The sequence below is a fragment of the Nannospalax galili genome, unplaced genomic scaffold, assembly GCF_000622305.1.
Source record: "Nannospalax galili isolate Female #2095 unplaced genomic scaffold, S.galili_v1.0 scaffold290, whole genome shotgun sequence".
Lineage (NCBI taxonomy): Eukaryota > Metazoa > Chordata > Mammalia > Rodentia > Spalacidae > Nannospalax > Nannospalax galili.
Genome location: NW_008331486.1, coordinates 8,022,454 through 8,039,984, shown reverse-complemented (window position 1 = coordinate 8,039,984; position 17,531 = coordinate 8,022,454). Strand labels below are relative to the sequence as shown.

General features: G+C 52.1%; 1 protein-coding gene across 2 annotated transcripts; it reads left to right on the top strand.

Moving 5' to 3' along the window:
• Positions 1-7,601: 7,601 nt before the first annotated feature.
• Positions 7,602-16,717, top strand: Dolpp1 (dolichyldiphosphatase 1). Of its 2 annotated transcripts, none has more exons than XM_008826016.2 (8): positions 7,602-7,852; positions 11,667-11,767; positions 11,968-12,052; positions 12,147-12,246; positions 12,405-12,503; positions 12,878-13,006; positions 13,327-13,416; positions 16,034-16,717. In XM_008826016.2, the coding sequence occupies exons 1-8, from the start codon at positions 7,690-7,692 to the stop codon at positions 16,068-16,070; spliced, it is 804 nt and encodes a 267-aa protein (XP_008824238.1). In that variant the 5' UTR covers positions 7,602-7,689; the 3' UTR covers positions 16,071-16,717. The 2 variants fall into 2 exon arrangements, with proteins under 2 accessions (XP_008824238.1, XP_008824244.1); XM_008826022.3 differs by lacking the exon at positions 7,602-7,852 and adding an exon at positions 8,263-8,488.
• The last annotated feature ends 814 nt before the right edge of the window (positions 16,718-17,531 follow it).

The following is a 17,531-nucleotide window of genomic DNA, read 5'->3' as shown; positions in this document are numbered from 1 at the left end:
GGGAGTGGGAGATGAGGCATGAGGATCAGGAGTTCAAAGCCATCTCTGGCTACACAGTGAGTACGAGGCTAGCTCCCTGAGACCTTGTCTCAAAAAACAAGACAGGTGCTGGACATGGTGACGCACACCTTTAATCCCAGCACTTGGGAGGCAGAGGCAGATGGATCTCTGAGTTTGAGACCAGCCTGGTCTACATAGTGAATTCTAGGCCAGCCAGGGCTACATAGGGAAACCCTGTTTCAAGAACAAAACAAGGGGCTGGAGGGATGGCTCAGCAGTTAAGAGCACTGACTGCTCTTGCAGAGGACCTGGGTTTGATTCCCAGTACCCACATGGCAGCTATGAACCACCCTTAACTCCAGTTCCAGGGAAATCCAAAGAGCCCTCTTCTGACCTCCGAGGCATTGCACAACATGGGTGCACTCACATACATGCAGGCAATACACTCATACACATAAAATTAATATTTAAAAAAATTTAAAAAGAACAAAACAAGACAGGTCAGGTGGCATACACTTGTAATCCTAGCATTTAGGAGGCAAAGATGAGGCTGATCAGGCCATCTCTGGATGTATAATTCCAGGCCAGCCTGGGCTACATGAGACTGTCTCTCAACAAACAGGCTGAGGCTATGGCTCATATGACAGAGTGCTTGTCTAGCATACACTATGAATGGCCAGGGTTCAGGCTCCAGCACCCTAAACCCTAGGCATGGTAGTACATACCTGCAAAGCCAGAACATTGGCAGTGGAAACAGGAAGATCCAAAGTTCAAGGTTACTTTCGGCTCTATAGCAAGTCCAAGGCCAACTAGGATACATGAGACCTTGCCTCGAATAAATAAATCAATAGAACAGTATGTATATTTGAATCTGTCCCTTTGCCAAATGTGGAGATGGAAGTTGATGGGAATTGGGAATCACTGCAATGCTTGCAAATAAGTGTTGGCTTTAAACAAAGCAAATGGTTTAAGCAGTTTTATTGAGGTATAATTTGTACCCCATAAAATGCCTTGCTTTAATGATTTTCAGAAAGTACACAGAAATTTACTAGCTATTACAATGTACTTCTAGAAAATTTCTGTCATCCTCTTGTTCTTACTCAGCCAACTCCCTCACACACACACACCCTTGCCTTTTCTGGACATTTCCTATAAATGGGGTCATGTAATATGTCGTCTTTGGTTTGGGGATCCCTCTGGTAGAATGTTTTGGGGGGTATATTTTTGTTTGTTGTTTTTTATGTGTATGAGTGTTTTGCCTGCATGTATGTAAGTGCATCTGTGTCCTGCAGTGCCTACGGAGGTCAGAAGAGGGCATCAGATTGCCTGGAACTGTAGTTACAAATGGTTTTTAGCCACCATGTGGGTGCTGGGATTTGAACCTGAGTCCTCTGCAAAAGCAGCCAGTGCTCTTAACTGCAGAGCCATCTCTCCAGCCCCTAGAAGAATGTTTTTGAGAATAATTTGCTTTTTAGTTGGGGCTCAAATCCAGGGCTTCATGCACACTAAGCAAGCACTCTACCAACTGAGCTACATCTTCAACCTAGTTTTTTTTTTTTTTTTAAGATTTATTTGATTTTTATTTATGTGTATGTGTGTTTGTGTCTCTGCATGTGAGTGCAGTGCCTTCAGAGACCAGAAGAGGGCATCAGGTACTCTGGAGCTGGAGTTACAGTTGTGAACTACCTGACATGGGTGCTGGGAATTGAACTCTGGTCTTCTGCAAGAGCAGCAAGTGCTCTTAATTTCTGAGCCATCTCTCCAGCCCCTGGCTTTGATTTTTTGAGATGGGATTTTCCTATGTGCTGCAAACTGACTTTGAACTCATGATCTCCCAGCCTTCCCTGCCTCTCATGCAGGATCACACCCAGCTGACCATTTATCTTTCTAACTAGCATCTTTGGAACCTGGGAGTTCCATAGCCTCCATGGAACGGAAGTGTCACGAGGGCGCTGCCCAGGCTGACTGCATTCTGTTCATCCTGGACGTGGTACATGTCCCTGTACTGTCGAGAGGGTCAATCCCTAAAAGAATGAATCACCTCTGACCCAGAGGGCAGCACCCAAGACATCTCAGGAGGCAAAGCCAAGAAAGAGGTTTCCTAAAGGCTTATGTGGCCATGGCTTCACCCACAAACCAATGTAGTAGGGCGCATGTTCAAGTCAAACTCTGTGGCTCTAATGTTAAGGCCATCCCCTGCCAACCTGTGACCCTGAGGTGACAAGCCTGCTCCTGTCCGGGGACACCGTGGCTCTAGAGAAGTCTGGGTCTTGAGGCTCTGGAGAAAGCAGCCAGTTCTTTGGCTTAGAGAAGCAGGATAGTTCTGAACACAGGCTTGCCTGTCAGGCAGCCCTGGGCACAAGTCCTGGCTTTGCTACATACTTGACAGGTGCCTGTGGCAAGAACCTGGATGCTCTGAGGCTTCCTCTTTTCATCCATAAATGGGCACATGAAGACTTTGTAAGCCAGGCATGGTGGTGCATGCCTGGAATCCCAGCACTCAGGAAGAGGAGGCAGGAGGATCAGTATTCCAGTGACGTCCTTGGCTATATAGTGTGTTCAAGACCGATCTGGGCTACATGAGATCTTGTCTCAAAAAAGCAAAACAAGGGGGCTGGAGAGATGGCTCAGTGGTTAAGAACACTGGTTGTTGCAGAAGACCCAGGTTCGAATCCCAGCACCCACATGGCAGCTAACAACTCCTAACTCCAGTTCCAGGGGGTCCTACAGCCTCTTCTGTCCTCTGTGGGCATTGCATGATACGGGTGCAATTACCTACATGCAGGCAATACACACATACACATAAAATAAAAATAATAAAATATTTTTTAAAAAAGCAAAACAGGCTGGGTATGGTGGCGCACACCTTTAATCCCAGCACTTGGGAGGCAGAGGCAGGCAGATCTCTGAGTTCAAGGCCAGCCTTGTCTACATAGTGAGTTCCAGGACAGCTGGGGCTACAGGGAGATCCTGTCTCAAAAAGACAAAAAAAAAAAAAAAAAACCAAAACAAAACACTAAAGAGCTGTCTTATCCCTATGCTGTGACAGTGACACAGGGACTCGGGAGGAAGCAGCTCACAGGAAGGATACCAGACACCACAGCCCAGAGGGTGGAGGTGGGCAGAGTGCTCCTCACCCATCACACTGTATCATGTGTCACCTCTGCAGTCTCAGAAGACCCCACCATGGCACATGGGGACATCCCCATCATCAATGCACTCATTGATACACAGAAGACATGCCCAGGGACTTTGCCTCTGTCAGCTTCTTGGGAACTGTGACTCGGCCTATCCCTGAGGTGGCTTCTTGTCCCAGCAGCACCATTTGGGAGACCCCCCCAAACCTGAAACACCCCAAATGTCCTCCAAGAGTAGACTCCAAGACTCTAAGAGTTTTATTTGTCTTACTTGGGAAACAAATTGGAGTATGTTCATCCCATGGGATGCCACATAGCAGGCAGCCAGAGGCCACAGTGTGGATAACTCTTCCAGTCAGTGCCTGCTGGGGGAGACTTCATGCACACGAGTACAGACTGTGGGGTCTGCTTACAGGGAGTGACTGGGCAGGCCACCAGTGATTCTGTATCTGGGGAATGCTTACACAAGGATATCTGGTTTGTGAAACTTATCAACCTACATACATCTGATTTCTGGAATTTTCTGTAAGAATGTCACATCTATACATATATTATATGAATGGCCTCTGGATGAACTCTGGATTCTTCTGCCTCAGCTTCCCAAGTACAGATTGTAGTTGTATACTACCAGGCCTATCATGAATGTTATACACACACGTATGTATACACAAATACACATATATATCTATATATAAATAAAATTTTATTATTTTTTAAAATATTTTATTATTATTTTTGGTCTTTTTGAGAAAGGGTCTCCCTGTAGCCCCAGCTGTCCTGGGACTCACTATGTAGAACAGGCTGGCCTTGAACTCACAGAGATCCACTTGCCTCTGCCTCCTGGGTGCTGGGATTAAAGGCGTGTACCACCAGGTATTTTTATGTGTGTGAATGTATTGCCTGCATGTAAGTAAAGGCACCTGTGTCATGTCATGCAGTGCCTGTAGAGGTCAGAAAAGGGCACTGGATCCTCTGGAACTGGAGTTACCGATGCCTATTAGCTGTCATGTGAGTGCTGGGAATCGAACCTGGGTCCTCTGCAAAAGCAGCCAGTGCTCTTAACCACTGAGCCAGCTCTCCAGCCCCATATTTTTCTATATTTGAGGTAGGTTCTCATGTATCCCAGGCTAGCCAAGAATTCATTTTGCAGCCCAGGACCATCTTGAACTCCTCATCCTCTTGCTTCTTCCCAAGTGCTGGGATTGCTGGTGTGCACTACCACATCTAGCTCAGGCTGGCTTGGAACCTGCTGTGCATTCTGGGATGGGCTGGAATTTGATCCTCCTGCCTCAGCCTCTCCTGTGCTAGAATTTCAGGCTCATGTCACCCAGCTACATATTTTATTTAATTAAAAAGTAGCAAAAGTATCTGGGTGTTGGTGGTGCACACCTTTAATCCCAGCACTAGGGAGGCAGAGGCAGGCAGGTCTCTGTGAGATTGAGGCCAGCCTGGTCTACATAGCAAGCTCCAGGTCAGCCAGGGCTACAGGGAGACACCGTAGCAAACCAGCTCACTTACCCATCCTTTTAACTCCCCATATCCAACAATGCCCTCAGACCCTCAGTGGCCTGACCACGTCCACCTCCCCCAGCACCCACTGGCTTTTTTCCTGCAGCCAGTCTGGACAGACGGACAGTGCTATATGCCCTTCCCTCTGTGGAGAACCTACCCTGGATAACGCCCACTCTTCTGTAGTTCTGCATCTTGTCACTTCCTCAGGAGCAATCTCCCTGCATCTCAGGGACTTTGCCTTTCTGGGCCTGTTTCAGAGGGACAGTGCGGCCTGATTTCCCATGACTGCCCTGTCTCAGAGAACTATTCTAGGAAGCTCAAGGCCCACTCCTCACACCTCCTGACTTTCAGAGGCTAATAATGGTATTGCCTGAGAACTTAGGGCAGGTGACAAGGGAGTGAGGCCAGCTGACCCAGACAAGCTTGGGCTGGGCTGGGCTGGGGGGCAGGAGGGGAAGCTGAGCAGGGTTGGGGGCAGGGGCCTTCGTGGTCCACAGCTGGGTTCACAGGCCTGGCTCCTGCTACTGGGCAGGCTGATGGAGTAAACCACTCTAGCTAATGACTTCTCTGGTTTATTCTTACTCTACCTCAGAAGTACCTTGTTATCTATTGGGTACTTATTCTAGGTCATTTAACAGGTACTTGTTCCAGGTCACTTTTATCAAGTATTTGCTCTAGGTCAGTTAGCATGTACTCCTCTAGGTCTGAGCAGGGCTAAGCTCAGGGATTTGTGCAGGTTCTTCCAGGTGGGGTTATAACCACCTGTATCTGGAACCCCAGAGCACAGACTATGGAGGCTAAGGCTCCAACCCAGATCTCCTGGCTGTATCCAGGCACCAGGGGGACCCAAGAACCTGCATTTTCTACATGCTGAGTGCTCGGGGAAGTCAGAGAAAGATCGCTTACTGGCAGAGACAGGTAAGGACACAATTATGGACAATTATGTAGCAAGAACTGAGGTAGGAAAGGGGGTGCAGCCCCACTGAGGCCTCTTAACCCCAAAACCTGTAAACGTGCAAACAGACATGCAGACTGGACTGAGCCTGGCAAAATGGGGTAGGGGTGTGTATGACCATTGTAATCAATGAAATGATATGCAAAGATTAGCAGACAGCACTCCAGCTGGAGAGACTGGGCCCAGAGAGGGAGAGGTAGGTGGGAGGTGTGGCTACTTCCCCAGGAATGTTTTGATTTTTCAATTTTTTATTTATTTTTATTCTATGTGTATGAGTTTTATGCCTACTTGTATGTAAGTGCACCCATGTCATGCAGTGCCCGAGGAGGACAAAAGGGGGTGTGGGGATCCCCTGGAAATGGAGATGGGACTGTTAGCGGTCATGTGGGTGCTGGGATTTGAACCCGGGTCCTCTGCATGAGCAGTCAGTGCTTTTACCTCCAGTCCTCAAGAATGTTTTGAGAAAATGGAAAGTTAGGTGGAAACTTTGGGCTTATTAAACGTATCCAAAAAAAACCTCACTAAATGGCTTAAGTGATGGAACCAATAAACTAGTAACATTGCATTTAAGATGCCTGCCCTATAAGTGTGTGCCCTGCCCTGTAAGTTGGAACCCATGATTTTTTTTTTTTTTCTTTTTGAGATAGGGTCTCCCTGTAGCCTCAGCTGTCCTGGAACTCACTATGTAGATCAGGCTGGCCTTGAACTCACAAAGATCCGCCTGCCTCTGCCTCCCAAGTGCTAGGATTAAAGGCATGTACCATCACATCCGGCTCTCATGATCTTTTTTAAAAAACTTATTTTTATTTCATGAGTGTATCCCCTGCATGTAGGTAGTTGCACCCATGTCAAACAATCTCAGCAGAGACCAGAAGAGGGCGTCAGATCCCCTGGAACTGGAGTTACAGTTAGCCACTATGCAGGTGCTGGGAACCCAACCTGGGTCTTTTGCAAGAGCCGCCAGTGCTCTTAACCACTGATCTATCCCTCCATCCCCAGAACCCATCATCTTATAACAAAAAGGCTGTTTTGTGGAACTTTGCCTTCCATCTGTTAGTAAAAGGCAGAGAAAAACAATTAGTCCTGGGCCTTTGGTCTCAGTTTACTTGTAATTAAAAATTAGTCAGTCAGAAAAATTAGCTAGAAACCAGGCAGTGGTATATGGCTGTAACTGCAGCATGTGGGAGGGTGAGGCAGGAAGATGTCAAGTTCAAAGCCAGCTTGGGCTTCATAGTGAAATCCCAATTTATTTATTTATTTTATATGATAAGTGCATTGCCTGCATGTGTGTAATTGCATCCATGTCGTGCAAGCCTGTGGAGGTCAGAAGAGGGCGTCAGATCCCTGGATCTGGAGTTACAGACGATTGTTAACCTCCATGTGGGTGGGGGGAATCGAACTCAGGTCCTCGCTGCAAGAGCAGCCAGTGCTCTTAACCGCTGAGCCATCTCTCCAGTCCCCAAATCCCAATTTAAAAAATATCTATGTAGCATTTAATATGTATGTATGTGCGTTAAGTGCATGCAGGAGCACGCGGAAGTCAGAAGAGGGCTTTGGATCTCCTGGAACTGGATGGACTTGCAGGAGGTCGTGAGTCACCACGTGGATACTGGGAACTGAGCCCGGGGCTCCTACAAGAACAGTTCCCGCTTTTAACCCCTCAGTCCTCGCCCCTAATTTTGTTTTTGGTGCCGAGGTTCCCTCTCCACGAGGAAGCCGGTTCCGCCGCCCACGGGGGCGCTCAGGGTCGAGGGAAAAGCCTTCACTCCAGGCGCAGGTGCCAGCTAAACCAAAGCTCCCACCAAACTACAACACGCCCCCCAAGATAGCACTTGATTGGCTCGCCCTACCCACATGGTGAGCCAGGCTTCTCCTCTGATTGGCTGTTATGCCCTCCGACCTCCGCTGGAACCCTCCCTTCCTCTGATTGGCTGGACAGCTACCTGCGCTCGCCTATGATTGGACGTGGGCTGGGCCGGCTCGCAGGCTCCAAACGGCCCTGCTCTCTGATTCGCCGCTCGGGCCAGCCCCACAGACTGCACGCTGATTGGCTGTGCCGCTACCTACCTCGGCCTCTGATTGGCTATGTGGCGCCGCCCCGGCGTGATAGGTCAGAACCACCGCCCCCTGGCTCCCCATTGGCCGTTTGGCGAAGCCCGGTCTCCGGGTAAGATGGCAGCGGACGGACAGTGCTCGCTCCCCGCTTCATGGCGGCCGGTGACCCTCACCCACGTCGAATACCCTGCAGGTAAAAGACGGCCCCGGGTCCCGAGGACGTCCTCCTGTAGCCGGCGCCTCAGCCCCGGGTGCTCCGGGCCGCGGCGGCCGGCGGAGAGACGCGGAGGAACCAGGGTGGGAACTGTCAAACACCGAGCCATGGAGGGGCTCGGCCGGCGCGCGCACCGCGCAGGCGCAGTGGGGCGGCGATGAGCTGGGCGAAATTGTGAGCGGCTCGCTCGAGCTGTCTGCGGCTGCGCGGGCCGAGCCGCCTTTTGGGGGTCTTGGGACTCGGGGTGGGCCGTCGTAGGGTGCGGAGAGTCTGGGTGAGGCGGGAGAGGAAGCCGGGGCCTGGACCTTGGCCCTCGTGCCCCGCCCTCCCCCGAGCCGGGGAGGCCGCGCTCCTGCTCCGGCGTGCAGGGGAGTGCCAGTTTCCTTCAGCGTCCTGCTGCAGAAGGAGCTCTCTGTTGCAGGGAGTGTGCAAGCCCAGGCCAGCTTGGGAGGCTTTGCGGGGCCACGCCCTGAGCAGCCCCCGCAGCCCCCCGGGATCTCGACTGCTAGAGCTTCCATCAGACACGCCTCTGGGAGTGCCCGCCCCTGGTGGGGGAGGTCCATTATGAGCCCAGGTTCTGCGGTTCCGGAGTGGTGCTGGCGCTTGGGCCTTGGGGTGAGACGTTTTCTGGATTCCAGTAGCAGGCACCACCCCCTCTCCGATCACTTCATCTTCCCAAGTGTCTCCTAAGTACAATGTCTCCCTTCTGTGATGGGGTGGGAATCAGATGATCACAGGCCTGAGAGGTTCTGGGCACAGGGCCTATAGTGAGCACCCAGGAAATACCTGCAGTTTTTGTCCCCAGCTTCCCAGCACCCTCCCTGGATAGGATGTTTGTTGCTAGGCAGCTGGGGCCCCCCACCTCACTGACCCCCGGTTGCTTTGGAAGGGCTCGTTTCTGCTACTCTAGGGCAGGGACCTGAGAGATGGCTCTACTGAGCTCAGGCACGAGGCCACGTGCCAGAGAACTTTGACACTGGAAGTTGGGGTTGTATTAAGTAAGGGCAGGCAGTTCTGCCAGGGACTGGGCCCTATCTGCTTGTCTGCCCATTCATTCTTCATTCATTCATTCATTCATTCTTCATTCTTTATTCTCTGTCCACTGAGCATCTCCCTTGGGGAGCTCTGGGTCAGGTTCACACCAGCCAGATAGGTCAGTTCCTGCACTCTTGCTCTGTGGAAAATTTCTCTCTCCTCTAGAGGGAAACCAAGGCCTGGACAGATGGCCGAGGCCTCCATGCTTGCTAACGTTCCCTCCCTGGCTCATGCTTCAGAGCTGCCTTTTAGAGAACTCTGGTCTTCTAAGTGAGAAGGCACCTGTTGCTGGGAACACCATGAAACGTACAGGTTGAGATGTGGGACATCTGGTAAGATCTAGTCCTCCAAGAACATTTCTGGAACCTGTATTCTTCGTATCCCTCAGCACAGTGAACTTGCCTCTTTCATCCATTTAACATGGTTTTTGAGCCCTGTGCAGGGTCACACTCTGCTGGACTCGAGTGGAAATGGGGTCTAGAGACTTTATGAGTTTTTCTCTTAGTGTAGAAGAGGGAGGGAAACCCTGCCCCACAGCTGCCTACACTAGTGTTTCAGTCACTTGTTCCCCCATCTGGCTGACAGCTCTTGGTAGGTCTCATCTGTAAGTTTTGTAACTGTGGCGGGTCTTGGTTTATGTTTATTGAGTTCACCTAGGCAGCACCCCAGGTGGGGGAAGCCATGTGTACACAGGCACAGAAGTAGGGCAGCACGGGGCGTTTAGGGATCTGGAGTTCTGCCTCTGCAACTGGAGCAGAGGATGGGAGGGAAGCAGGCCAAGACTGTGCAGAGCTTGGTGAGCAGGACCAAGGGCGGCACATCGCAAGGGCACTGGAGATTAAAAAGTGGCAAGGTGGGGGCTGGAGAGACAGTTCAGCGAGTTAGGAGCACTGGCCGCTCTTGCAGAGGGCCTGGGTTTGATTCCCAGCACCCACATGGCAGCTCACAACCCTGTGTAACTCCAGTTCTAGGGGATCTGGTGCCTTCTTCTGGCCTTTGGGCATTGCACACGTGGTATACTTACATACATGCAGGCAAAATACACACATAAATAATAAATTTTTAAAAAATTAAAAGCAAATGATGCCGGGTGTGGTGGTGCACGCCTGTAGTCCCACACTCGGGAGGCAAAGGCAGGTGGATCTCTGTGAATTCAAAGCCAGCCTGGTCTACATAGTGAGTTCCAGGACAGCTGGGGCTACAGGGAGACCCTGCTTCAAAAAGACCAAAAAAAAAAAAAGGTGAGGCCAGAGTCCTTGGCAGTATGTATGGGAAAGCTTGAGGGTCTTGCCTGCAGTGTGACAACCCAACAGGCTGGTGAACTGTCCAGGGTCCTCACAGTCCAGTAGTCATCAGTTGGGTCGTGGAGAGGACAGAATCTCGGGGCTGGAAGGCACTCATTGTCACCTAGGGACACTGTGGTATCATATGTACCTGAGTTGCTGCCCTGTTCTCTCAGGCCCACTCTAAGCTTGTCTTTCCTGGTAAGGTGTGTGTGTGTGTGTCCAACTCTTCAGACCTGGAATCTGCTCTCTGTGGGCACCTGCCTGCTTGTGGAAGGCCAAGTTGGTGGTATGGGCCATTTCCCACACTTGGTTTACCCAGCCTCTGTCATCCCCACTCAGAGAGCATCCTGGATGCCAGAGACCATGCTGGGCATCTCACAGCCCTCCTCTCATTAGGTCTACAGAGCTGTGGGAGAGATACAGATTCTCCTATCCCACAAGAGAGTGGAGGCCTAGGGAGGTGAAGTCCTTGTACAGGAAGTGTGTGGTGTCCTCTCACCCTTCTTAGCCACCTTGTCTCCAGAGGTGAGAGTGGCCTTTGACTTAGCCTTGCCTATAGGCAAGGGAGAACATGGCTCTCATCTCTTAGCTTCTGCATCTCTGTCTCTCAGAGGGGCCAGTGGTCCTCACTGCCTCTATCTAGGTTTGTCAGGAGTAGAGAAATCAGTGTCTTGCCTGGTGGCCATGTGGGGCTTGTCACTGTTGGAGTCCTTGGTGTGGTTCTATATTTGTGGTATCTAAAAGAATACTGGCTGATGCCCTGCAGGCATCCCAGGCAGGTGCAGGGGTTCACTCTGCATTGTGGGTAACCCAAACTTTGGTGCAAAGCTCTCTGCTTGCAGTTCTGCCCCTTGTGCAGGGTTCTGCCCCCAGCATCAGACCTCAGGGTTCAAATTCCTGCCTTGGCAGAGAGATGGGTATCGTATCTGGACCAGGCCAGAGACCTAACTGGCTGATGCCCTGCAGGCATCCCAGGCAGGTGCAGGGGTTCACTCTGCATTGTGGGTAACCCAAACTTTGGTGCAAAGCTCTCTGCTTGCAGTTCTGCCCCTTGTGCAGGGTTCTGCCCCCAGCATCAGACCTCAGGGTTCAAATTCCTGCCTTGGCAGAGAGATGGGTATCGTATCTGGACCAGGCCAGAGACCTAAATTTTCATCAAGGTCCCCCCCCCCCCGAACCCCATTTCTAGTTGTGCGACTTTGAATAAGTCACATAGCCCTGCTGAGACTCCATTCCTTCTATGGAATGGGGACAGAAGAGGAACTGCTTGGAATTCATGGTATATGGGCTTTCATGATCAGTAACAGACACATTACAACTGTGTTGGAGTTGGTGCGGTAGGTAGTCAACTGGGTGTCTCTGGCTGTGGTCCTGGGCTCTAGGACCTCCCCTGTAGTTTAGGCCCTATTGGCCCTATTGTGGGGCCTTCTGTTGCCTGTCCCTTGTCTCATCTGGTTTGTCTGTCTCTACAGGTGATCTCTCTGGCCACCTCCTTGCCTACCTGAGCCTCAGCCCTATTTTTGTCATTGTTGGTTTTGTGACCCTCATCATATTTAAGCGGGAGCTCCACACGGTAAGTCTGCCCCACTCTCTCCCCTGTACCTCTTCCTGTCTCCAGTGACATACCCTGCAAAGCCTGTGGGATTCTCCTGGCTGTGTCCAGGTTGTTCTGTTGTTGACCTGGGATGTCCAGTCAGAGGCCACAGTTATGGGGATTGGGTAGCAGTCAGCAGGTACACAGAGGCCCAGCGGACTACTTATTTTCCCTGGCAGATTTCGTTCCTCGGGGGCCTGGCACTGAATGAGGGGGTCAACTGGCTGATCAAACACGTCATCCAGGAGCCTCGGCCCTGTGGAGGTACTGCCCCGGCTGTGAGGGCCCAAAGCCTCATGTACAGCATTGTGGGGAGGCCCATGTCCTCTGGTGATGCTCTGTTCTTTTTCTCCTCCAGGTCCCCACACAGCAGTGGGCACTAAATACGGAATGCCCTCCAGCCATTCCCAGTTTATGTGGTTCTTCTCCGTCTATTCCTTCCTTTTCCTATATTTAAGGTGAGCTTCTGCCCCAGCTGTGGTGGCCCTGTGGCAGCCCTGACCTGACCCAGGCTGGGGACAGCTACACATAGAGGCTTTTGGGATAGGGCCAGGGCTGTTGGGAGGCCTGGGCTCAGGTTGTGGGCTGAGGCTGTCTGATGTGCCTCTTTTCCCAGAATGCACCAAACAAATAATGCCAGGTTCCTGGACTTGCTGTGGAGGCACGTGTTGTCCCTGGGGCTCCTCACGTCTGCCTTCCTTGTTTCCTACAGCAGGTATGGAGGGAGGAGCCCCCACCCTGTACCTGACCCACCTCAGGGCTTCCCCTTCTGGCATAGTTGGCTAAGTTCAAGATTGTGGCAACAGCTCCTTGGCTGTCTTTTGTTCCCAGCTTCCTGGAGGGGCCCTTTGCAGACAGGCTCAGAGCTAGGCTATGCAGAGGAGGCAGATCTGCAGATGGGCAGCAGCTTCAGCCTCCCTGCTGTGTCCTTCTGGAACATGGAAGACTGTCCCATCTGTGTGTGCTCACATGTGCACACACAGGGCCCTGAGAAGCTGGCCTTTGGGCACGGGGGTGGGGTGGGGTGGGAGGCTGTTTGTGCAGGCCTGTCCCTAGCTGTCATGAACTTCTTTTCTGGCCTTGGCCCAGGGTCTACCTGCTGTACCACACCTGGAGCCAGGTCCTCTATGGGGGCATTGCTGGAAGCATCATGGCCATCGCTTGGTTTGTCTTCACCCAAGAGGTCCTCACCCCACTGTTCCCCAGGATAGCAGCTTGGTAACCAACTCCCCTCCCTTCCCAGCCCTGTCCCTTATGCTGGTATGGCCATTTGTGGAGGGCCCTGTGTCCTAGACTGCCCCAATACCTGGGCCTCTGGTGGCATGAGTCTCCTGGCTTCCACCTCCCCCAGGACTTGCTGCAGAGGCTTGTGGGTCTCAGGCCCAGGTGCAGTGCCATGCTCTATCTTTGTTACTGGACTTAGGGGCTTAGAAGGCAGTCAGTCCTGTACAGGGGAGTCTGCAGGGGTGCTGGGTGTCTGTCTTGATGGCAGGCTCATGCCCTTATATGGCCCTGACTTTTGGGGTGTCTGTCTCTAGGCCCATCTCTGAGTTCTTCCTAATCCGGGACACAAGCCTCATTCCCAATGTACTCTGGTTTGAGTACACAGTAACCCGGGCAGAAGCCAGGTGAGTTGAGGGGACAGCAATCACTACTGCCCCTATTGGGAAGGTTTCCTAGGGGCTAGACACTTGCTTACTTTTCTGACATTGAATTCTCCTGAGGTTCCCACTTTTCATGGGAAAACTCAGGCTCAGAAAGAAGGGCTGGGTGTGGTGGTGCATGCCTTTGATCCCAGCCCTTGAGCGTTAGAGGCAGGCAGATCTCTTGTGAGTTCTAGGCCAGCTGGGGCTACAGGGAGATCCTGTCTCAAAAAGACCAAACAAGGGGTTGAAGAGATGGCTCAGCGGTTAAGAACACTGGTTGTTCTTGCAGAAGACCTGGGTTTGAATCCCAGCACCCACATGGCAGCTAACAACCATCCTTAACTCCAGTTCCAGGGGATCCAATAGCCCCTCTGTCCTCCTCGGGCATTGCATGATATAGGTGTGCTTACCTATATGCAGGCAACACACAAATACACATTAAAAAATAATAATAATAAATAAAAAAGACCAAACAGAAGGAATACCTTGCCTGAGCTCTGTCAGTGGGTGAGGGAGGGAGCTGGTGTTGAACTGCTGGGCTGCAGAGATTTCAGGGTGATAGAGTGTGTCTGTCCTCTGAGCTGTATAGCTTTCTGCTAGCTGGTAGGTTGAGGCACAGAACTGGAGTCAGCATGCAGCTGAGTGCAAGTCCGGGCAACCTTGTCTTTGGAGGGAGTCTCCTGATTCTTAGTCTTTAATCCAACTCTCCCCGAATCTGGGGTGGTGTGGCTGAGGGGAGGGGAGGGTTGGCCTCTCCCTAGGCTCTGAGGTCTGAGACAGGTCAGGCTCCAAAAGAAGCCTGGGAGGTTTTCCAAAGAGGGGTGAAAGGAGCCATTGGGGAGGGCAGGGCCGAGCAGGGTGGGGTGTCCCAGCAGCTAGGAAATGTGTTAGTGCATCAAGGTCCACATTATCTTAATGAACTTAAGGGTAAAGCCTGGGATCCATGAGGAAAAGGGATTTGAGGGGGTTAGGGCAGGGCAGTCCCATTAGTGGCAGAAAGGTCCCAGCTGGCCCAGGCTTAGCTCTCCACCTGGCTCCCAGAGTGGCCGGTTCTGTCTTGCCCTGCCCAGCTGGCTGCCTCCCACTTATGTTCTTTTTTTTGATCTTTTGTTTTGTTTTATTTTATTATTTTTATTTTGTGTGTATGTGTATATGGCCTACATGTAGGTAAGTGCACCTATGTCATGCAGTGCCCACAGAGGACAGAAGAGGGCGTTGGATCCCCTGGAACTGGAGTTATAGACAGTTGTTAGCTGCCATGTGGATGCTGGGATTTGAACCCAGGTCTCCTGCAAGAACAGCCAGTGTTGCTGTTCCATCTGAGCCATCTCTCCAGCCCTTGGTCTTTTTTTTTTTTTTTTGAGGCAGGATCTCTCTGTAGCCCCAGCTGGGCTGGAACTTGCTATGTAGACCATCCTGGCCTTGATCTCACAGAGCTCTGCCTGCCTCTGCCTCCCAAGTGCTGGGATTAAAGGTGTGCGCCACCACGCTTGTATTCTGTAACTTTCCATGACACCTGCTCTGTGCAGGCTGTGTGTGTAGGGCTAGGTACAGAGGGAGACAGCCATGGTCCCACTCTCCTGTTGCTCAGGGCAGCAGGGAACCATGAAGGAGGAAGGGCCTGTCTGTGTGCCCCATGCTGGGGAGTGAAGGTCAGAGGCTTAGAGCTTGTGATCTGAGCCCAGTGTGGGAGCAGGATGGGCCACCAGCCTCCCAGGAGAGGGGCCTGAGCAATGAGAGCAAATGGGGCTCATGGGAGGCATCTCAGTAAGGGAACAGCACACACACAGCTCCTGGGACAGATTGTGTGCTAGAGCCCTGGGAGCCAGTGGGAGGGCTGGGGCCATAGTGCACATGGCCTTGTGAGCCATGGGCAGGTTTCTGGGGTCTTTCTGTCCTTTTGACACAGGATCTCCGTGTAGCCCCAGCTGACCTGGAACTCGCTATGTAGACCAGGCTGGCCTCGAACTCAGATCTGCCTGTCTCTGCCTCCTGAGTTCTGGGATTAAAGGCGTGTGCCACCAGGCTGGATGGTTTCTGGGTTTTAACAAGGACCTTAGACAAGCCCTGTCCTCCTTCCTGAGCCTCAGTCAGCCCTCTAGAAAATGTTATTCTTCCCCTGCCCTTAAAGTAGGTGCTTCTGTCTCCTGGTTAAACCCCCCCCCCCCGCCACCCAGCATCCTGCCCTTGCCTGAGTCCATCCCATGTGCGGAGCTCACCACCTTTCTGTAGCTGCTGTGGTGGAAACAGCAGAACTCTTCTTGGGGTGACTTACCTATAAAGGGAACTCCCCACGACTGGTCAGAGCCAGCCAGGTACCACTGGCCTTTCTGGTCTTGTCCCAGCCCTCATCCTGCTCAGTCTTTGGCTCCCTTCCTGGGCACCCAACCCAGATCATGATACAGCAGCCAGATATTGGCACTTTCCAGGTCCCAGACCCTGGCAGGAGCTCTGATTGGCCTGGCTTTGGTCAGTCACCATGCTACTGGGAGGGCATTGCTCATTTTGTTGAGACTGTGAGCAGGGAACGAGACAAGTATGGGGATGGGACGCTGAACACCAGGCACCCTAACAAATCTGACCCTGTCTCATTTTATAGGAACAGACAGCGCAAGCTGGGTACAAAGCTGCAGTAACTGGTGGATGTGGCTGGTCCAGCCTCCAAACCTGGCCTGCGCCATGCCTTGCAGGACGGACAGAGTGATGGATGAGGGTTGAAGCAGAGACCTCTACAGACCCAAGTCACCAAGTGGAGCCTTTTTTTTTTCGTATTTTAATTTTAATGGACAAGGTGGACCCAAGGGCTGAGTCATGTCCTCAGCCAGGACCCTGGGAGGGCCTGCTGCCTGGGGCTACATGGCCAGGGACCCTGGCTCTACTGCTGCCAGCCCCAGAGTGGGTGGAAGTGCTCTTGGTGTGGGCCCCGGGGTGTGGGTAGAGCATGGGGCTTGCACCTCTGGTCTTGGAGCCAGGAATTCCAGGGGGTGGGAAAAGTATACACTATTTATTTTTTGTTTTTGTCAAAGGCAGATAGGATTTTGGAGTTGGGGCTGAAGAGCCTGCTCCGCAGTGGCTGCCCTGTGTACAGAGGGGCTCAGGCCAGCACCCAGGCCCTTGTTGGGGCAGCCTGCCTCCCCCTGGGGCTGGGGCAGAAGGAGTAAAGCACCACCTGTGCTCCCTGCCGTTACCATTCCAGAACCTCGTCAGTGTTTGTCTGGGGACAGGACCCAGAGCCAGCACCCTAGTGGCTGCTGTCACTGTGTCCTTCCCTCTCTTAACCCAACATCACAAGGGCTTTCTCTGGTCCCCATCCTTAAGACAGTAATCCCTTTCTGACAAAAGAGCCTGCACATGTGGGTAAGCACACCCAAGCGTTTACAGCTCCTTTTGTCCGGCCAGCCAGTAGCAGTCTATCTTCATCCCCACTCGAACAAAACACAAGGAACCAGGAGCTGGGATGCTGGCAGTATGGCAGGAGTGCCTGACAACCCCCCCATCCTTCCCTGCCCCTCCTCCCCCATTGTGTGCTCTGGATATGTCCCTGTCCTCCCTGGCTTGTCCCATAGGCCAGGAACCTGTGTGGGGTCCCTGGAACATCTGTCTGAGACTGATCCCCACCTGGCCAGCTGGGAAGAGGCCTGTAGGCCTCTAAGTCGCTCTGCCACACTTGTGGAGAGGAGATGCTTCCAGACTTTTGGAAGTTTCCAGAACTGAACCCCCTCCCCCCCTTTCTTTGTGGAGGTTCCTAATCTGCTGCTGAAGCACAATGTTTTGGTGCTGTCCTCTCTCGTTTGTTAAAGGCAGTTCCAAGCCACTCCAGAGGCCAGGGCCAGGGCTGGTTTCTAGGGAGGTAGGTGAGACCCCATGTTCCCTCCTCTTCCCCTAAGATTTTTATTTTTTACTTTTGGCCTGAGACAAGCCAAGTGTGAGGTGGTTTGAATTAAGAAAATAAATTGTTTACTATTGTTTTAAAAGCTGAAACTCTGGAGGCTTGGGTATAAAAAGCTCATGAGACAAGGGTGGGGACAGCTGGCAGACACGTGACTCTTAGGGGCAAGGATGGGGATGGGATTGAGACCATAGCATCATAAGCATCT